The following is a 21,573-nucleotide window of genomic DNA, read 5'->3' on the forward strand; positions in this document are numbered from 1 at the left end:
TGTACTACTGCTCAGAGGCAGGGAATAGGGGTAGCTGGTATTTGCACCAGAGGAGGATTTGCGAAGGAATTATCCCCTTAGTCACGCCAGACCCAAACATATTGACCCTGGGAATTTACTTGAAATACTGGCTTCTAAGAGACTTGGAAGGTATGCAGAAGTATTCGATGTTCCTTTAGCGCAATTCCCAGTCTTCCCCACATCGCTGATGGAACCGTCCTAACTGCTGACCTTTTCAAGATGGTGGCCCGCGAATGCTACTCTCGGGCTCGCGCACCTCCCCAAGATGGCGGCGCCCGAGGCCTGGCGCGCCCGGAGTTGCTGGTTCTGTGAGGTAGCGGCGGCAACGACCATGGAGGCCACGTCCCGGGAGGCGGCGCCAGCGAAGAGCTCGGCCTCGGGCCCCAGCGCTCCCCCCGCCCTGTTCGAGCTGTGCGGGCGGGCGGTGAGCGCCCATATGGGGGTTCTGGAAAGCGGGGTGTGGGGTAAGTCGCGGGGTGAGGGGCTACCTCTGGCAACGAGCGGAGACGGCCCAGCGGCCGGGGGGCGCGGGGGGCGAGGCCGGGAGGCCTGGAGCAAGGCCCAGCCCGGGGCACTGGAAGCCAGACCGTTGGGTTGGAGCATGAATTCCGTGACTGACAGGACTGGGTACAGTAAAGGCGGAGACCAAACCGGCAGGTGGACCCGCACCGCGGCCTGGCCGGGGGGCGCGGGGGGCGAGGCCAGGAGGCCCGGTCTGGGGCGAAGCGGGCCGGGCGACAGAGGCAGGACTGACTAGCCGGGCTGTGGGCACCGAAGTGACACTCGGGCTGGGCCGGGCTGCGGAGTCTCGGATGTCGAACGGACGGTCAGGGATGGCCCGTCTGCTTGGGGGCGGGGGCCGAGGTTGCGAGGCCCGGACGGAGGCCAGGAGGCCAGGCCCGGGGCTACCTAACCAGACTGACGGCGCGGGGCCTCCGGCGTCTGCCTGACAGACCGCGGGGGCCGAGACTCCGGAGGCCAAGCCGCTGGGCGAGGGCAGCCAGTGGACTGGAGAGCGAGGGGATGGGGCTGCCGGCGAGGCCGAAAGGCTTGGGGCGCCGAGGCCTGTCTGACGGCCCGGGGCTGCAGGGAGCGAACAGACGACCAGGGCCTCGGATGCCAAACTGACTGAGCGACGGACTGACGGGCAGGGCACGGAGCGCCGGAGGCCGCTCGGATTGGCCGGAGCGGCGAGGAAGGGCCAGAGAGCGGGTGAAGGGAGGCCGGGAGAAGATCAGCAATCGACGGAGGCGCGAATGACGGACAGGCGGGAAGGGCCACGGAGGCCCCAGGCGGGGCGACGGCCCGGGGATCCCGAACTGGGAGGGGGTGCGGCGCCGCTAGGAGGCCTGGGTCCGAGTGGAATGAAAGGAGGCCCGGGCCTGAGAGCGGCCGAGACCGCCAGGCCCGGCCTGGGTTGAGGGCGCCCAGGCTGAGGAGCAGAGGCGGGCGGCCTAGGGCGCTGGGATGAGGGCCTGGGAGGGTGAACCGACTAGCCCGGCTGGGGGGCCTGGGAGTACGGCGGCGGGGTGGGCCGAGTAACGGAGGAGGGAGGTCTGCAGGCGGATTGGCACGAGGAGGCCGGGCCGTGGGGTGGGTACCGCTGGTCGCAGTCTGGCAGCTGAGGAGGAAAGCGCGGGTGGGCGACCTGGGCACCGACGGTGAGAGTGAAAGAGAGGAAAGTGAGAGCTCTGGGGGTAGGCCTGCCCGCACGGGGCGGAGGGAGGCCTTGGGCCTGACTGACTGCTGGTGTGAGGGGGTGGGGCCCGGAGGCCAGGGCTGAAGTTGGGTGAGGAGATGGCAGGCCAGGCCGAGGGCCCGGGGAGGGGGAGGGGGTGGCAGGAGAGGAGGCCCTGGGCCTGCGGGGTGGGGGGGGGGGGTGGGTGTCTAGAGTAGGCCTCAGGAATGGTGGTGGTGGTGTCTTTGCGAGGAGGAAGGCCCGTGTAAGGTCAGGAGTGGGGGCTTGATGTCCTGGGATGGGGGATTTGGGTTATACGCGTGAGGAGGCCGATGTGGAGAAAAGGCTCTGGCGTTTGGGGGGTTGGGCCTCCAGGAATGAGCCCCAAAACTGTGGAGTGGTTAAGGAGGTCCAGGGATGGAGGAAGGCCCTTGGTGGTGGTGGTGGTGGTGGTGGGGACCGATCCTGAATAGGCCCAAGTGCCTTGTCTGCCGGGGGAAAACTGTTAGAAGTCCTCAGGCCTAGTGAGGGGGAGGGGATTGCGGAGGCCCTGGACCAACAGCTAAAAAGAGTAGGGTCAGGCTGACTCATGGGCAATGGGAGAAAAGTCTCAGCAGATCTGTGCAGGAGGCTCAGAAAAATCCTGGGGAATGTGGAAGAAGGTACAGTGGATCTGGCTGTGTCAGCCTGGACCTTCCAGAATGCTAAACCTGGCTACGAGGGCAGAGGACTGGGGGTGGAGGCCCGAAGTTGGGAAGGGGAAGCATTGAAGATGTGGGCTGGAAAGAAGCAAGGAAGAGCCTGGCTTAAGAAGAATGGAGAAAGGTACAGAGGAGTTTGTGAATAACGGGATGAGAATCCCTGTGGCTGTGAGAGGGGATGGCTAAACAAGGGAGCATTATGGACAGAGGAGGAAGAGCTCCTATGGGCCTAGCCCAGGTGGACAGTCACACAGAATCAAGCTAGGTCTCTTAGAAGGGCCAAGTAAGAGGCCTGCTAAGCAATGCTATTTTGGAGGAAGGTCTCAGTGTGGGCTAACAGCCAGGAAAGCCTTCCTGGAAGTAGTGCACTAGCATTTCTTAGTGTAGAGAGAGAGGAGGGGAAAATGAGTGAAGGCAGCAGGAAGGGATATAATGAGGAATAGAATAGGTATGTTATACCTTGAATGCCAGGATATGGAACTTGGACTTTATCTTGAATGCAGTAGAGTGACTACATTAGTATAATAGCATAGGGAATTAATGCTTTTCTTCAGCAGGTACATTGAGTACCTACTATGTAGAAAGAATTGTACTAGGCTCTTGGATATCTAGACTCAGTTATTGCATAAGTAAAGATAAAAGGAGATCCTGGAATGTAAGTTTTGAAAGAATTTTCTGAAGTATCAAGATCTTAAGACTTGTTCTTGGCAGGACAGAGATGCTTTTGACAGGATAAGAATAATAATCTTAAGAGGTAGTTATTATTATCTCAATTTTAAAATTGAGGAAACTGAGGCTCAAAGACATTAATTTGTCCATGAATTCATAATTAAGTGGTACAATCAGGATTTCACCCAGTTTTGTCCAATCTAGAGACTAAACCATTTAGCCACAATACTGTAATGCCTCTCAGATCTAGGGAAGTTAGCAAGAGCAAGTTTTGTTTTTAAGATATATTGAATTAAGAGTATAGAGCCTAATTATTTCTATTCTTCATAGGAAAGTGCTAGTTCAGGGTATAGTGGGAGCCCAAAGGATGGAAGTGGCCAGTTTGGAAGAGTGGGAAGGGAATTCAGGAAAGGCTTAATAAAGGGCATGTGATACGTGAAAGATGAGTAATTGATATGCTGAAAATGGCAAGAACATTCCCAGTGGAGAGAACAGCATGACAAAGGCACAGGCAGAAAGCAGGGAGTTAGGTAACTGAAAGAAGTAGTTTAGTATGGCTGAAGTGTAGGAGGCAAAGCAGGGAGCTGGAGAAGTTAGTAGGGCCCAGATTATGAAGGACTTTTTTTTTAATCACACATATTCAAAAGAACCTTTTAAATGCGGAATGGTCCATTAGACTTGGGCAGAAGTGAACTGCCAGCTCCTAAATGAGCCTATCAGCTTGCTTTGTGGGATTATCTCACCCTTGAAGACATGCATGCCCCTGAAATTCCAGCTGCCAACTAAGTGGCTGAAGATAAGTGGACCAGAGTTTGAATTAAACTTAGGTTAGCTTCTATAAGTTCCTCTCGTCAAGTGAGAAGTCTGCCCTTCTGTTTTCCTTTCCAGTAGGATAAATAATGCTTGCAACTCTGGGAGAAAAAAGTAAATTTTATGTTTGGTTTTTGTAGCCCTCCCAGGCCCAATACTTCAAAGCATCTTACCTCTGCTCAATATATATTACTTGGAGAGGATTGAGGAAACTGCCCTCAAGAAAGGTGAGTGTTTTTCTGTCTTTTTTTCAGTCACTGATTGTAAGCAAGGCACCATGATGTTCTTCAGGTAAATATTACACCTGATACCTGCATAGAACTTCATGCTTTTCAAAAAGTACCCTCACACCTATTTTCTTATCTGATTTCTCAATGTCCTGTGAAACATAAAACAAGTATGTGATCCCTATTATACTAATAAAAAAGAAACCACAGGCACACAGTGATTAATAGCAAAGCCAAATAGAACCCAGATCTTTTGCGGGATCTTAGTTCCCCGACCAGGGATTGAACCCAGGCCCCGGCAGTGAAACCACCAAGTCCTAACCACTGGACAGCCAGGGAATTCCTCAACACAGATCTTTTTTTTTTTTAAGTTATTTTTTTTAAATTAATTTATTTATTTTTGGCTGCATTGGGTCTTCGTTGCTGCACACGGGCTTTCTCTAGTTGCGGTGCGCGGGCTTCTCATTGCAGTGGCTTCTCTTGTTACAGAGCACGGGCTCTAGGCACATGGGCTTCAGTAGTTGTAGCTCACGGGCTCAGTAGTTGTGGCTCGTGGGCTCTAGAGCGTAGACTCAGTAGTTGTGGTGCATGGGCTTAATTGCTCTGCACCATGTGGGATCTTCCCAGACCAGGGCTCGAACCCTGTGTCCCCTGCATTGGCAGGCGGATTCTTAACCACTGCGCCACCAGGGAAGCCCCAGATCCTTTTTTTTTTAAATAAGCTTCAGTTACAATGTTTTTTTTTTTTAATTCATTTTTTATTTATTTTATTTATTTTTGGCTGCATTGAGTCTTAGTTGCAGCACGCGGGATCTTCGTTGAGGCATGCAGAATCTTTCATTGAGGTGCCCGGGCTTCTCTCTAGTTGTGGCGTGTGGGTTTTCTCTTCTCTAGTTGTGGCATGCAGGCTCCAGGGCGCATGGGCTCCATAGTTGTGGCGTGCAGGTTCCAGAGCACGTGAGCTCTGTAGTTTGCAGCATGCGGGCCCTCTAGTTGAGGCGCGCGAGCTCAGTAGTTGTGGCACGTGGGCTTAGTTGCCCCACGGCATGTGGGAACTTAGTTCCCTGAACAGGGATCGAACCTGGGTCCCTTGCATTGTAAGGAGGATTCTTTACCACTGGAGCACCAGGGAAGTCCTGAACCCAGATCTTTTGAATCTTAGTTTTTCTAATTTTTCAAGCTGCCTCCCAAACCCCTCATTGGACACATCTGTTAACAGCTAACATTCATCTAACTAACCCTGTTCCAAGCACTGTCTTAGGCACTTTACCTGGAGAAACTCATTTAATATTTTCAACAACTCTGTGAAATTGCTATTATTAACTACATTTTATAGATAAGGAAACTGAGGTACAGAAAAATTAAGTAACTTGCCCAGGGTTACACTGCTAGACTATGGTTTGCTGATATTTAAAGCCAGGCAGTCTGTCGTTAGAGCCAGTGCTCTTTACCACTCTGCCGTGTTGCTCCTGTGAACCTAGAAAAGGACATTAAAAGGCTGATGTACTTCACTCATGGAGACCAAGGGGCAGCCAAGTAAATGTGATATTTCTCTCTACAGGCCTCTCCACTCAGGCCATTTGGCGCCGACTATGGGATGAGCTGATGAAGACAAGGCCTTCCAGTTTGGAAGTAAGTTAAGGCACCAGGTAGAACTCTGGCCTGACTTTGCACAGTGAAAGCAGGAATAGCACACAAACACAAGCTGGGTACTGGTAAAGTGCAGGGGCAGGCATGGAATGAATTTGGGAAGAGGTCTCTGATGGCTTGTCACAAAGTTCTTTTCATTTGACATTTGTCACTGACTTGCTTGTTCACCATGTTTGCAGCTGACACAAAACAGGGAAAGGTAGTGATCACAATGGATGGCAGAACCTGGATTCAGGTCTTGACAGGGCTGGAGCAATGGTCAAACCTAACAAGATGAAATTTAGCAGAATAAACCACCTCTCCACTTGAGTCTAAAAATTCTAATTGCATGACATCAGGGTAGTGGGTGGAGGGGTCTGGCTTAGCAGCAGCTAGTATAAAAAAGATTAAGAGGGTTTAGTCTACATTGTGCTGAAGCCACTCATATAATGACTGTATCCTGAGCTGTGTGAACTAATGTAACTATAATGTAGACTGAAAGACAAGGGGGATGATAGACCTGCTTGACTCTTCAGTGGTCAGGCTATCCCTGGAGTATGGAGAAAGAAGCCAAAGCCACATCATGTGAGTCACATTTGGAAGACTGGAGATGTTTTTCCTGAAAAAGAGAAGACTTGGGGAACATGAACTGTCTTGAAATATTTGAAAGAGGGATTAACAGACTTGTTCTGGGTGGAAGCTAAAGGAGGATAAATTTTTGCTAAACTGTAGAATTTTTAAACTCTAAGGTTATTGGTGATGAAACAAGCTAATTCCAGAGGTAATAAGCTTCCCATCACTAAGTGTTTAATAGAGTCTGGATAACCACCTGACACAAGGGTAATGTATCAATAGAAGAAGTTCGGCATTATTGGAGATATTGGACAAGATGACTTTTAGGGGTCCTCTTAGCCCTTAGAATAATAAGATTCTGTTATTCATTGGTTCATATATAACTCACTGGAGCTCTCATTTAAACAGAATTCCTTTTGCTGCTCCATAATTAGGTGACAGGACAGATTGAGTTCAATAAACATTTACTCAAACTTACCACATACCACGTCTTATGCTGAATATTAAAGGTATAGACACAATCCCTAATCTTGAGGAACTATCAGTTTAGTGGGGAAATCTGCAAACAAATACATCATGTATGGTAGGGCAAGTGGTATGATCGAGTGTAGCGAGGAGGTTGAAGGAAAAGGGAGTAAGAAAGTCTTTCCTAGGAAGTAGTATTTGAACTGGGCTTTATATAGTGAATGAGGCCAAATGACAAGAGAACAAGCTCTTATTAGAAATTGGAGATTTATTTTGTGGGGATATACTGGGTTCAGTAACATTCAGCTCCATTTCCACTTCCAGATCTAGATGCAACCCCTGGAGCTCAGCATAATGACATTGAGGCCCAATGAAATTATCAGGCATTATGTACAGGAGTTAGGCCTCATGAGGAAGAGAAGTGGACACAAGAATGTTGAGAAATGGCCACAGCTTCCTGCAACCTTTAAAGAAACATGAGATTCACTTTGTCACAGTGTCTCCCAAGTAGTGTGGTTGACTAGCAGGTGATGGAGACTGTAATATCTTTCTCTTTGAGAAAGCTTTTTCCACCATTATCTCAAGCTTCCTGGGAAGTAATGTCTATTTGTTATCTGTTTCCTTGTCTCAGAGTATTTCAGAATATACAGGATGCCCCAGGCCTGGTGGCCTAACAACAGTCACCTACACACAAGTCCTGACTTGGAGTATATCCATTCCAGAGGGTGTCTGCTTCCACTTCCCACTTTTGCATAACAGTAACCTTCACTTCATTCATAATTCAAACAGTTATTGAGTGACTATTCAGTTCCAGGCACTACGCTAGGTTCTAGGTATACAGTGGTGAGCAAGATAGACAGAGCACCTGATTGCTAATAGAGTATTTCAAACTGTGTAGTACTAGTGTATATGTTTATTAAGAGATCTGCAGAATAAAATAGATATTCTGGAGACAAAGCAATGGGGAAATGAAGGATTATTCAGTCAATGATTCTCTAGTAACTGGTTAACCATTTGGAAAAACTAAAGTTAGTGCCTCACTTTACAGTATACTCAATTTCTATATAGATTAAAGATTACATTGTAAAAAGTAAAAGCACAAAACAATTTTAAAAAAGAATAAAGGTGACTGGTTATCTAATCTCAGGGTGGAGAGTGCTAGTAGATAGGCAGAACCAAAAAAGAAAATATGGACACATCTGGCCACATAAAATGCCAACACTATAAATACAATTTAAAAGGTATGTAAAAAAAAAACCACTATAAATACAATTTAAAAGGTACGTAAAAGAATGTTTGCAACAGTATTTGCAAAATAAAAGGATACAGAAGATAAGATAGAGGCGAACAGTAGAATAAAATGAATATAGATTTGGACAAGTTTCAAAATATACAAAAATCTCCAATAAAGTAAAAAATGTTCAATCTCATTAATAATAAAAAAAATGGGAAAGTAAAATTATACCTCTTAAATTAGTGAAGTCTTGTTTTAATTTGGTTTTGTTTTAAAAGATAATTCCAGGGATGGGTAGGACTTGCATTTTAATATGCTGTTGGTGGGAGCAGAAATGTTACAACTTTCTTGGTGGGCAATCTGGTGATAATTGTCAAGAGTCTTTAAAATATTCAAATTCTTCAACTAGAAATTTTAAGAAGTATATATCTTATGGTATATAAAATTGAGATACTCATGAAGATTTATTTCCAGATGTTCATTACAGCAAAGTTTAATATAAAAAGCTAGAAACAATTTAAGTATTCAATAATATAGAAATTATTAAATATAGTACATCCATATTTTCAAAGTATTAATAAAGTCATTCTAAAAATATTTAAATACGTGGTGGTAAAAATGTTTAATGATGTGGTGATATGTAATGTTTAAAAAAAAAGCCCAGCATTTGAAACTGTTCAGAATTGTCTCAGTGTTAAAAACACAAATACTTATAGCTCATCACATATACATATACACTCCAAAAAGTTGGTTTACACATGATTTTTGATTTGCTTCCTTATAGTTCCACAAACAATATTTCTGTTATCAGAAAAACAGTGGACGATATATAGTTTATGAGCATTTGCAGGCTCTAACAGTTTAGTACAAGAAAATATTTAGCTCTCCCTAGTTTGTACACACTTCTTCCTTCCCTACCAGTACCTGAGCTGCCAGCCCGTTGTGGATGGGCCAAGGACTAATTGTGTTGGTAAGCAAATGTCATGTCACCTCTTTGGTGGTGCCTCATTTCCCCTACTCTCCCCCAAAAGAAAGTATTTAAATCACTTTGCATTGTCTGAACTATAGTGTATGAGTCCACAAAATGAGTGGCTTGGACTAGATCTCTCAGGTATTTTTCAGCTTTTAAGTTTTAGCATAGAGTCTTCTACAAGGTGGTAATGGAATAAAATACAGTGAATTGATACCTGCTTATGCATTAATTCATGAGAAAGAAGCCATTGCAATAGTCGTCAACTAATTTTACATACTCATTTAATTTTCACAACAACTCTGTCATGTAGGTATAGTTATCTTCCTCAGTGTACAGATGATGAAACTGAGGCAGAAAGAGGAAAAGTGACTTACCTAAGGTGACAGTTCATGAATGGCAGACCTGAGATTCAAGTTGAGGCAGTCTGCCTCTGGAGTGCATGCTCTTAATCACTATGTCATGCTGCTTTCACTGTGGTTATCACAGGTCTGGGGTGTTCCAATTTCAAATATTCTCTCCTATTGTCTTTGTAAACCAATAAAATGTCTGAAAAACCCAAGTATTTAGTTATCTAAAGTTCATATTCCACATGCCTTATAGTCGGAAACAGCCACAATATCTTGGTTCATGTTCACATCTTTGTCCATATTTTAGGCCCAGATCTCATGGTAACCATCTATTTCACTTGTGAAGTTGAAGCTTTGCTAGGGATACCTGCAAGTATTTTTCAAGGCTGTGTGGGCCAGCAAATGTGTGAAAAAAGTGCTAGAATGAGGCAGGATTAAAGGATTCAGGAATAGCCTCTTTGCTTCCACTTAAGGCTGAGTAGAGATTTGGTTGCCAGGTATTTTTTCCTGCTGCCCTCAGGCCCCCACACTGCTGCTGGAGGGGCCTTTCTCACTTGTTGCTGCTATGCAGTTAGCTTAAACATGAAGTCGTTCCTAATTATTACCACAGCAGGGTCTTGGGGAATAGCTAGGGCAAAGGGAATGACACTTTTGCCTGAGAATAGGGGCCCACCTCCTGCCAAGAACCTCATATAAACTGAGGGTCAATCTGGTATGAGGGAATGCACGGAGGCAGGGTAGATACCAAAGGAAGTATCTTATTTTTAGCCTTTGGGAACCTCAGGCCCCACTACCTTCAGGCTGAATAAGCACCCTGCTTAACAGGCTCTGCCTCCATCCAGCCCATTTCACATTTCCCATGTGGGGTAATTATTATCATTAACAACAGAAGTTACATTTTGTATTTTACAGTTTACAAGGTGCTTTAAACTTGCACTGTCTCATTTGATCTTCACAACAAACCGGTGAAGCAGGTGATATTATCCACATTTTACAGATGAAGAAAGAGGTTTAAAGAGGTCCAGAGTATAGTGGCAGAGCTGGCACTTTTATCAAAGTCATCAGACTTTCTATGCACCTTAGGAAAGAATGGGGACTTAGAGAAATATCAATATTTGTCTCAATGTGTCCTTTTGGGGTAGGTAGCAGTAATTCCTAATCTCTGATATATACATCAGAATCATCCGGGGAAGGTTTAAAAAATAAATAAAGATGCCTGGACCTTACCTCAGATGTAACATAATCACCAAGTCTGGGTACATGGCATATGAATTTTGGGAAAAAGCTCCACAGTAAATTCTGATGTATATCAGAGCTTAAAAATCACTTGTGTTCAGTTCTTCTAAATGTATCAGAATAGCCTGATGAAATCTCATACCCATCAAAGCAAAGTATTGCCTTGGAGAAAACTAAGACTTGCTGCCTCCTCTCCAGGAATTTCTAATCTGGTTGGGATGAGATGTGTATACAGGCAGAGACTCAGCACCATGAGACATACCTACCAATGTCTAAGACCTGAGTAGTCAGTATCAGAGTTCCAACAAGAGAGGTAGGGGGAGGGGTAGAAAGTGGGGCAGACAGTCAATGAGACGAACAGCCTCAAAGAGCAAAATGTTCGTAGGTCCTTTCATGAAGTCTATTTGATCTGGCAATGGAGAGCATTTCTGGCAGAGGTAGGAAAGGAAAAAGAAGGCACGTTTGGGTCAGTGAGGTGACCAGTTTCGCCAGAGCAAAGCATTCATGAGCAAGATGTGGCAGATAAAGCTTCTCAGGTAGGCAGAGGCTATATTGTGGACAGCTTTCCCTGCCAGCCTGAGGAACTTCAAATGTGCTGCAGCACTGATCCCCTAAGCAGTGGGGAGACATTAGGGGTTTTAAAGGAGAATAATGTAATCAGAGAGTTTTGTTTTTTAATACAAAGATGAACCCAGTGGACTTGTGCAAAAGTTTGGGAAGGGGAACAAGCAGAGGAATCAGGAAGCTAATGAAGTAGCCAGATGTTAGATGATAAGGGTCTGAACAAAGGTGGTAGTGTTAAGAATGGAAAGTTAGGATCAGGTTCTAAAAACAAGTGTGGAAGAACTTACAGGGTTGAGTGTTTCACTTGGGAGGCACTATAGCAATAGTCTCTGGAACCAAATTTCCTGGGTTCAAATCTTTTTTTTTTTTTTTTTTTTTTGGCTATGCCATGCAGCTTGTGGGATCTTAGTTCCCCGACCAGGGAGTGAACCTGGGCCCTCAGAAGTGAGAGCTCAGAGTCCTAACCACTGGATCACCAAGGAATTCCCTCCTGGGTTCAGATCCTAATTCTGCCCCTTAACTGTGTAACCACAGGCAATAACATTTGTGCCTTGGTTTTCTTACCTGTAAAATGGGTCTAATAGTAATATATACCTCAAAGATGTGAGGATTAAATGAATTTGCATACATTATTTAGAACGTTAGTTACCTGGCTCAGTAAACAGCTAGCTATTGGAAGGAAGGAAACTGGGTTCCATGGGTAGCACTTAGTATCACAGCTGTCTGGAATGTTCTCTGCTTTCAGAGCGTGACCTGTTGGCGAGCCAAGTTTATGGAGGCCTTTTTTTCCCATGTTCTACGTGGGACCATTGATGTGTCTTCTGACAGGCGTCTTTGTGACCAGCGCTTCTCACCTCTCCTGCATAGCTCCCGCCATGTCCGGCAGCTCACCATCTGCAACATGCTGCAGGGTGCAACTGAGCTGGTGGCTGAGCCCAACCGCAGGGTTCTGGAGACCCTGGCCAGTTCCCTGCACACCCTCAAGTTCCGCCACCTGCTGTTCTCTGATGTGGCTGCTCAGCAGTCACTTCGGCAGCTGTTGCATCAGCTTATTCACCATGGGGCTGTCAGCCAGGTGTCGCTGTACTCCTGGCCTGTACCTGAGTCAGCCCTTTTCATTCTTATCCTCACCATGAGTGCTGGCTTCTGGCAGCCAGGCCCTGGTGGCCCACCCTGCCGCCTCTGTGGAGAGGCCTCCCGAGGCCGGGCCCCATCCCGAGATGAAGGGTCCCTCCTGCTGGGCTCACGCCGGCCTCGCCGGGATGCTGCTGAGCGATGTGCTGCAGCCCTGATGGCCTCCCGGCGGAAGAGTGAAGCCAAGCAGACGGCCAGAGCCACACCTGCCGCTCGGGTAACACGCCGGAGCACACAGGAGAGCCTGACAGCAGGCGGGACAGACCCTAAGAGGGAGCCGCTCCCTCCAGCCACTTCCCATGAGGCTCCTGGCACCAAACGCCCACCCTCTGCTCCAGCCACCACCTCCTCTGCCTCTGCTTCCTCTTCTTCCACATCCTCATCTAAACGGGCTCCAGCTAGCTCAGCCCCACAGCCTAAGCCCCTAAAGCGTTTTAAGCGAGCTGCAGGGAAGAAGGGTGCTCGCACCCGTCAGGGGTCTGGTGCTGAATCTGAAGACCTATATGACTTTGTTTTCATTGTGGCGGGTGAGAAAGAGGATGGGGAAGAGATGGAGATCGGGGAAGTGGCTTGTGGAGCATTGGATGGATCAGATCCCAGTTGCCTGGGGCTTCCAGCACTGGAGGCCTCCCAAAGATTCCGCAGCATTTCCACCTTGGAGCTCTTCACAGTTCCACTCTCCACAGAGGCGGCTCTGACACTGTGCCACCTGCTGAGCTCCTGGGTGTCTCTGGAGAGCCTCACACTCTCCTATAATGGTGAGTGCCCTGGAGGGGCAGGGGTTGGGTCTCCCAGCAGCACCAGCTGTGTGCCCAACCCTGTGGAGGGGAATAGGGGGTATGATCAGGAAGCTGGAGATGTGGCCCTACCCACTTCACGGGAGGCAGAAGGCACACACATGAAATAGTGGCAGACTGTCGGTGCTCGAGAAGATGAACACAAGGTCTACAGGCTTGATCTAGTTGGAAGCAGAGGTTCCTGAGGGACAGTGAGAATCTGAAGAATGAGTCTACCTTAGATATGGTAGGCAAACCAAGTACAGGTGGGAGAATATAGTGTATACAGGGCCAACCAGGGCTGAGGTTGGATCTCACTAGTCATATCAAAGCAGCTATACAAAAAGGTGTGGGACACCTTTTTTTAAAAAAATCAGACCAGCAACCTACAAAACAGCCCTCAGTTCTTTCCTATCTGGTTGTGCCCAGCTAGCCAAATTTCAGTTCTGGCTAAATCCAGCAATCTGCCCAGGTTGCTGAACACTGCTAGAGAAAGTCACACAACTGCAGATTGGTGCTACTATATACATTCATGGTCATCAACCTCATATGAACCCTGTTTGCAACATCAGCTCCATTCCTACCCTACCACTTCAAACCCTTTTCCTCTCAGCAGATGACCACCTACTTTACAGAGAAAATAGAAGCCATCACACATAACTCCTTCAACTTATTGTTAACCAACCTATAAACTCCTACACCTGCACTCTTCCTTTCTTCCTCCATCACAATGGGAGAAATGGCTGCCCTATCTAAGGCTAACTCTTCTGCCTGTGCTCTGGATACATACCCTCTTACCGCCTGAGGAAAGCACATTTTTCAAATGCCTTAATAAGAGCTAACTTTTATATACTGCCTACTATGCATCTGGCATATTTTAAATATTCTTTAACTAATTTAATCCTTACAATTCTGAGGTCAAGTGACTTGCCCAGGATAAGTTAGTAAATTGTAGAGCTAGAATTCAAAGCCAGGTAACCTGGCTCCAGAACTCATACTTATAAACCACTTAATGCTGCCTCTCTTCTCTCAATCAGGTATCCACCAAAAACTACCACCACCACCTCCATCTATTCCATTTATTAACTACTGTCCTATTCTTTCATGCCCTTCAGAGACAACCTTAAGAGTCATCTGTGCCCTCTTCTCTCACAGCCACTCCAGCCTTGCTTACACCCCATCTACTGCATTGAGGACCTCGAGGTGACCAAGGTCATCCTTGTTGCTAAGTCCAATATATACCTTTCAGTCCTCATCTTAAATTAATTCTCAGCATCATCTGCTATTAAGTATTGTCTTCTTCATGAAATAGTCTCATTTCTACTACGTCAAAATTTTCTGATTTTTTTTCTCCTCCCTTTCTGGATATTCTCTCTTAATGTTCAGAGAGCCTCGAAGTTCACCCACTTTACACATGCTTCCTGGACTTGGTTTCAAAGACCAACTATGCTGAAGACACCCCCATTTTATGACATTAGCCCAGATCTTCCTCCTAAACTCCAGACCTATTTATCCGACAACTAGATATCACAGGATTCATAAACCACACTCCCCAACCTGAATGCATCTTCTTCCTTCTAAACAGACCTTCCTTCTGTTCTCAATGACATCACAGATGATTCAGTTGCTCAAAAGAAACCTGGATTCTCTTACTCCACATTTATTTGGTTACCAGGTTGTACAGTCTCTCAGATTCATTTATCTCCACATCCTTAATTCAGACTACCATTACCTCTCACCTGGATTCATCATTTCAGCAGTTCCTCCTGACTCCACACACACCATACAACTCATTTTTTACACCACAACCCAAGCATCTTCAAAAGTGCATATCTGTCAATCACCTAAAAATGCAATGGCTTCTTGTCACTGTATGTCTGTTTTACTTAGAGGGCCATTCATGTTCCTACCCTGCTTACCTCTATAGTTGAATCGTCAACACTTCCCTCCCTTATACTTTACACACCAGCCACATTGAGTATTTCTGTTCTTGGAACCTGCCACTCTTTCCCCTTCAGGTCTTGATATATGCCAAGTTCACTCTGCCAGTCACTCTTCCTCCTTTTAGCCTGTCTCTTTTATGTTCTTTAGGACTCAGCCAGAGAGTCTTTACTGATGAAAGCTAAACTGGGTGTTAAGTACCCATCCTTTTACTTCCACAGCACTCTACTTCCCCGGTTCCCATCATATGCTTTTGTTATCAGGCTGTATAGGCAGGAACAAGATCTGCTGCTCATGACTATCTAGCAAAAAAAACATGCTTACCAGGTGCTTACCATGGGTAAGGTTTAGTTGAATGAATGAATCAAAAGGAGCCTGCTCAGTCCAAGGAGAGATAAAGGTGTGGCTTCCAAGGAATTATTTGCTCTGTGGCATTAAGCAACTGCCCTAACCTTTCTGGATCCTACTCCCTTCTGTGGGATGTTTTCTGCCCTATCCCCACCCAATGAATTTAAAAGTATTCCCTATTGGATCACTGTCACTCTCCTGCTTAGTTTTCAGATGTTCCCCATGACCTATAGGAAAAGTCCAGAGATCTCTGCTGCTGTCTGGGCCCATCATTCAGCTAGCAGCCACATGCTGTCCCACCACATCCTATCTTCTGTTTTGTGACTCTGCCCTGACTGATGTTTGAGGGCATGGCCCAGTAGAAGAGACATCAGTAAGCTGGTTACCTGAGGAAAAAGCAAGACAACGGATGAATAGTTGAGAATGATTTAAAATAATCTGATCCAAAGCTCAGATTTGGTAGTTATCAACAGAAATATTTGGAGTTGTCTCTGAATATTACCCCTACTGATACTCCCACATGACTGACCCAATCTCTTTCCTGCCATAGGCCTGGGCTCTAATATCTTCCGCCTGCTAGATAGCCTGCGGGCCCTGTCAAGCCAGGCTGGATGCCGCCTCCGTGCCCTGCATCTCAGTGACCTGTTCTCACCACTGCCCATCCTGGAGCTGACACGTGCCATTGTGCGAGCCCTGCCCCTCTTGCGGGTCCTCTCTATTCGTGTCGACCACCCTAGCCAGAGGGACAACCCTGCAGTACCAGGGAATGCAGGGCCCCCTAGCCACATAATTGGGGATGAGGAGATACCAGGTGAAGTACTATGCGCGTGTGTCTATCTCCACAGAAGTGTGCAGGTGTATTTGTGTGGGGACGCAAAAGATCTCTAATCCAGGCCTGTCACCACACATTCCTGGCTTATCTGTAATTTGTTGCCTTTAGAGCCTGTTCTTAAAGATAACCATGGGTTGGATAAATCCCAGACCAACACTAGCCCCGTAGGGAGTGACTATGGCAGATCTGTCTCCAGAAAGGGGTCTGAACCAAGAACAGACCTGACCGTTAGACTAGATTGGGTCCCCATGCTGTATGTTCCCTTAGTTCCTGCATGTCTCATATCCCACCATTCTGCATATGCTACTCGTGTCTGATTAGTTGTCTTCTTGGATTAAAAGCACCGTTAAGGACAAGGACTAAGTCGAATATTAGCATACTGCCTCGCATATATTAGGCACTCAAGGACAAGTAGATGAATAAATGATTTTTCAGTGAATCCTTTAAGGACAGGATGGGACCTGCAATGGAAGTGAAGTAGCAATGGCCAGCTGTAATCTTCTTTCCCTACCATATCCAGAAAACTGCCTGGAACAGCTGGAGATGGGATTTCCACGGGGAGCCCAGCCAGCCCCACTGCTGTGCTCTGTACTGAAGGCCTCAGGTTCTCTGCAGCAGCTGTCCCTGGATAGTGCCACCTTTGCCTCTCCCCAAGATTTTGGGCTTGTGTTGCAGACACTCAAAGGTAGGACCCAGTTAGAATGGTAAAGGGAGAACAGAAGGGGACTTTGCATTGTTGTTTGAGAACACTAAGATCCATGAACTTTCCCGATCCAGAGTACAACCTAGCTCTGAAGAGGCTGAGCTTCCACGACATGAATCTGGCTGACTGTCAGAGTGAGGTGCTGTTTTTGCTACAGAATCTGACTCTTCAAGGTAAGTTCTTCATCCAGAGCCTGGGGCATTTGTGGGTCCTCACTGCAGATCTGCCACGGTCTCACTGAGTGAGCAAGCCACTGTTCTTTTCTTGGCCTTATGTCAACTATAAAATGATCACAGAACCTGCATCACCTTCCTTCTAAAGGGTCCCCTACTCAACTCTTCCTATACTAAACACGGGAAATTACTCACTTGGAGAGTGCCTCACCTAAAAATTTTTCTTACCTTCCAGTGGCTGACAAATGATGGTGGTGGGAAGGGATAAATGTGCTGCCAGGCGCCCCCTCATAGACTTGTAGCTAATGCCCACCCCTGCATAGAAGGAAGTGTATGGAGAACCGTCTGTGCAGAGAGCCTCCCCTGTAGGCTCAATCTCTGGTTTGAATACTGACTTACTTGCAGCCTTGCTTGGGGTTTTGGACAAATTATTTTCTCTTTCTGGGACTCTATGTAAAATGTTCATACCCCTTGCTAAGGCCCTGGGGCCGGAGGGGCAACACCAGTTCTCATGCTGCCATCAGAACTTATTCCACTTTCTCTTGACAGAGATTACCTTCTCCTTCTGCCGTCTGTTTGAGAAGCGCCCGGCCCAATTTCTGCCTGAGATGGTTGCTGCTATGAAGGGCAACTCCACACTGAAGGGCCTCCGGCTGCCGGGAAACCGCCTGGGTGGGGGCAGGGCCCTGAGGAGGGAGAGGGGGAAGGAGCCAGTCCTTTGACCTAGAAACTCAGTGGGTGAAGGCATACACCTCTCCACTGGGAAGACGGGGGTTGGGATATAGTTGTGCTGGGGCTTTAGGAGTCTGGGCTTCTCCCCAGCCAGAACTGGGTTGGGATACCCTTGTTCCCTGTTCTTGGGTAGAGGTGATGAGTATTTCTCCCCTTCTCCCCAGGGAATGCTGGCCTACTGGCCCTGGCAGATGTATTCTCAGAAGATTCATCCTCCTCTCTGTGTCAGCTGGATATCAGGTACATGTGGGCGTGGGGAAGGTGAGAGGAGGGCAACGACAAGGGATGGAGCTGCAGGGACACAGACCAGGGATTAGTTGACTCCTGGGTGTCTAATCCTTCTCACCCCTACCAGTTCCAACTGCATCAAGCCAGATGGGCTTCTGGAGTTTGCCAAGCGGCTGGAGCGCTGGGGCCGTGGGGCCTTCGGTCACCTGCGCCTCTTCCAGAACTGGCTGGACCAGGATGCAGTCACAGCCAGGGAAGCCATCCGACGGCTCCGGGCCACCTGCCATGTGGTTAGCGACTCGTGGGACTCATCCCAAGCCTTCGCAGATTATGTCAGCACCATGTGATGGGCCCATGCCTCACAGGCCCATGCTCAGTACCATCAGCTTGCAGGGGCTGAGGCATGGGCTGCCCAGAACTCCCAACCACCAATTCTATCTTTCTCTTTCTGTCACCTTCTCTTTTTTCCTTTTTCCCTTGCACTGAGGTCTTGGAGGCCTTGATGGGGCCCAGCAAAGGCATTCCCACAACTGGGTTTAGAGCCTTTGGGCTCCTTACTCAGTACCCGGGGCCAGGAGGTCACAGTGGTCATTAATCACTGAGGACAGCCCCCACCCCCTTCCCTGCCCCGGGGTTCCTGCTTTCCCTCCTCAAGCAGTTACCCAGGCTTTAGTGAAGTGTAGGAGTGCCCACTACCAGGCCTCTCCTCTACTGGGCTCACCATGCTGCTCCCAGGCCTCAGTCCCTTTCATACCTTTATTCCTTTCTTTTTTTTAACCAAAAAAGTTTTTCTTATAAAATAAATTTTGGGCAAACATCATGCAGCCCTTCTTGATGATTTTTCTCTCAGAGAACAAAATTCAACAGTGCCCTATGGGGCGGGGAGCCCCCTTTCCCCAACTCCTTCCTCTAACAGCTACACACCAGACCAGCTGGTTATCAGTGGAGGCCCCGCTGCTCCTCATGGGAATGATGGTGGAAGACGAAGGTGATGGCAGTGGAAGCAGCATCCCAGGCAGCCTGGAGTACCTCATCCTTGAGCCCCCGCTTATCAGTGCTATGGTTCCACTGAGCCAGGTCTGAGGTGCAGTCAGAACCATCAGGGGGTGGCCAGACCTGGTGGTTGTTGACACAGCGGCGGCAGCGCAACCTGCGGGCAGAGGACAGAGCTGTGGTTACTGTAGATCCCATCTCCAAGCTGTGTAGGGTGTTCAGAGGTAATGGCCAGCAGGGGCACTCCACCCACCTGTCATGTGTGTCACTGAGGCTAGCCTCATCCAGGGTAAACAGCTCCTTCAACTCGCCTAGAGAGAAGTGCCGCTCCACATCCTGCTCCTCATCCACCACACAGCTGCTCAGTGCCTTCTTGTGGCTCTGACGCTGAAAGATCTTCTCCTCAATGGTTCCTGCCTGGGGGTGGTAGGGGTAGGGGTGGAGGCCAGGGCTAAGTCACCTCCAAACACAGAGGGCAGGAAAACCCAGGGGTTGAAACTATGGCCACCCAAGAGAAGGGGAGATGAATGAGAAGAGTCTTGCAGCAATACCTCTGTTCATCTAAGCCAGCGGTCCGCAACCTTTTTGGCACCAGGGACCAGTGGTTTTGTGGAAGACAATTTTTATACGGACTGGTGACGGGTGGGTGGGGGGGGGTGGGGAATGGCTCAGGTGGTAACACGAGCAATGGGGAGCCCCAGATGAAGCTTTGCTCGCTTGCTGCTCACCTCCTGCTGTGCGGCCCAGTTCCTAACAGGCCGTGGACCAGTTCCAGTCCCCGGCCCAAGGGCTGGGGACCCCTGATCTAAGCCCATTTTCCCAGTCTATCTTTTGGGAATATGACTTGTGCATGTCTGCCCACCCAGGATATTTTCTGTACCGATGGAGGATTCCAGGGCCTCGCTAAATTTCTTCAGGGTGGGCTGAGGTTTGTCTGCAACAGCAGATCTCCACAACAAGTCCAAATCTCACTCCAGTAAATGTCATTTGGGTATCCTATGCCAGGCCCTGTGCTAATGCCAGGATACAAAGAAGAATCAAATATGATCCCTATTCTTTTTTTTTTTTTTTTTTTTTGATCCCTATTCTTAAACTCATAGACTACTGGGGGAGAGAGAGACATATACTTGGTACAATGATAGAAATCTGTATAGGATACCCAGGGACCCACAAGAGGGATGGTGGAATGGAATAATGTTGAAAAGCTTGAAAGTAAGGATTATCCTTGAGCTGAATCTTGAAAAATGAATAGATGGTTTACAAGGAAAGAGAGAAGGCATTCCACGTATAAGAACAAAATCAATAAGCCTGGCCTACTAGAGGACTGTGAGGAGTTTGGCCTGTCTAGAGGATGGTAGGAGTATAGTACGTAAGAGCTGGGACTGAGAAAGCCCCATACTGGAGAAACTTGGATGCCAGGCTAAAGAGCTTGACCTTGTCTTGGAAGTGAAAAGCAAAATTAGAATTTTTGGAAAGCTCATTCCGGAAGTAGTTGTGAAGAATGGGTTATGATAAGACCAAAGGTAAAGAATTAGGAAGTCAGATGACTGTGATTTTAGTATGGGATGGAGAGGAAGGTTAGATTAAGGAATTCTGAGAAGGTAAAATCAATGGTATAATTAGAATCTGGTTAGGAGACAGAGAATGGTCCAGTAGGATAATACCCAGATTTGGGTTGGGTGGATAACAGAGCCATTAAATGACAAAATTCAGAAGGGGATACTCATAAGACATTTAAGTAGAAATATACAGTAGGTGATGGAAATATGGGTCGAGAACTCAGGTAAGAGATCTGGGCTAAAAAGTTACTTAGAGACTTGTCAATATAATGAGTGCATATAATCACAGCGGTAGGAAAACCAGAGTGGAGTTTCCAAAGAGAAAAGAATTTTAAGATTTGTAGCCAACAGTGTCAGATATACAAAGAAGAAAAATCAAGAGTCTCTTGTTTTAGCAATTAGGAAGCCAATATATCGAAAGAAGGTTCAGTGGCATAACTGGTGAGATGAGTGAATAGGAGATGAGATGAAGTAAATCTGTAGGCTCTGGAAAAATCTGACAGTGAATGAATGAAAAGTAACCCAAGGTAGTCACTGCAATAGGACAGAGGGTTGAGAAACTTGTTTTGTTTTGTTTTGTTTTTAATTTTTTATTTATTTATTTATTTTTTTAAGTTAGTCAAATGAGAAACTTGTTTTTAAGGTGAGAGCTACTTGACAACGTTTACAGACTTCAGGGGAATAAAGGAGAAACTGATCAACTAAGAAAGGAAAGGATAGGAAAGGGGTCTAGAGCAGAGCTGGAATGATAAGCCTCGAACAGAGAGGAAGGAAATGATTTTCCTTTGAGAATGGAAGGGAAGAGCAGGTGTAAAGACTGACAGAAGAGAGGAAGTTAGGCAAGAGAATTCAAGCTTGGTAGCCTACATTTTCTCTGTGAAGTAGAAGACAAAGTCTCTCCTGAAAGAAGGAAAGACAGGGCCAGGTAGGAAGCTTGAGGAAAGTGGTGAAGGCTTGAAGTAGCTGGTGAAGGAAATGAAATATGGCCCTGCTCAAAATGGAGAATGAATCTGTGGTAGTGCCAATC

At 47.1% G+C, this 21,573-nt stretch overlaps 2 protein-coding genes across 10 annotated transcripts in view; one reads left to right on the plus strand and one right to left on the minus strand.

The window, feature by feature from the left end:
- The first annotated feature begins 59 nt into the window (after positions 1-59).
- LRRC41 (leucine rich repeat containing 41) lies at positions 60-18,814 on the plus strand. 6 transcript variants are annotated; one of them, XM_082454404.1, is made up of 10 exons: positions 60-485; positions 4,020-4,106; positions 5,668-5,738; positions 11,873-13,019; positions 15,877-16,137; positions 16,679-16,843; positions 16,936-17,034; positions 17,584-17,706; positions 17,931-18,006; positions 18,122-18,814. In XM_082454404.1, exons 1-10 carry the CDS (start codon positions 287-289, stop codon positions 18,339-18,341), a joined length of 2,448 nt encoding a protein of 815 aa, XP_082310530.1. In that variant the 5' UTR covers positions 60-286; the 3' UTR covers positions 18,342-18,814. The 6 variants fall into 6 exon arrangements, with proteins under 6 accessions (XP_082310530.1, XP_082310531.1, XP_082310534.1 ...); XM_082454409.1 differs by lacking the exon at positions 4,020-4,106 and adding an exon at positions 4,134-4,170 and having other exon boundaries at positions 352-485; XM_082454406.1 differs by lacking the exon at positions 60-485 and adding an exon at positions 1,959-2,361.
- RAD54L (RAD54 like) overlaps positions 13,026-21,573 on the minus strand; it is a 31,952-nt gene continuing 23,404 nt past the window's right edge. For 3 of the 4 annotated variants that reach the window (XM_082454453.1, XM_082454456.1, XM_082454455.1), the window contains 2 exons: positions 19,241-19,404; positions 18,451-19,144 (listed from right to left, as the gene is read on the minus strand). In XM_082454453.1, the coding sequence (XP_082310579.1) occupies positions 18,934-19,144; positions 19,241-19,404 (375 nt within the window). In that variant the 3' untranslated portion in view covers positions 18,451-18,933. Of the gene's footprint in view, positions 15,713-18,450; positions 19,145-19,240; positions 19,405-21,573 lie in introns of those variants that run through there. The other variant, XM_082454454.1, reaches the window with a different exon arrangement.

This window comes from Balaenoptera physalus (genome assembly GCF_965194825.1).
Source record: "Balaenoptera physalus genome assembly, chromosome: 1".
NCBI lineage: Eukaryota > Metazoa > Chordata > Mammalia > Artiodactyla > Balaenopteridae > Balaenoptera > Balaenoptera physalus.

Excerpts from the sequence above, each read along its gene's own strand:
- LRRC41 (XM_082454404.1), top strand. The coding sequence starts at position 287 with ATGGCGGCGCCCGAGGCCTGGCGCGCCCGGAGTTGCTGGTTCTGTGAG. Across the intron at positions 486-4,019 it reads TCTGGAAAGCGGGGTGTGGG|CCCTCCCAGGCCCAATACTT; the intron begins GTAAGTCGCGGG and ends TGGTTTTTGTAG. Across the intron at positions 17,035-17,583 it reads ACAGAATCTGACTCTTCAAG|AGATTACCTTCTCCTTCTGC; the intron begins GTAAGTTCTTCA and ends TTCTCTTGACAG.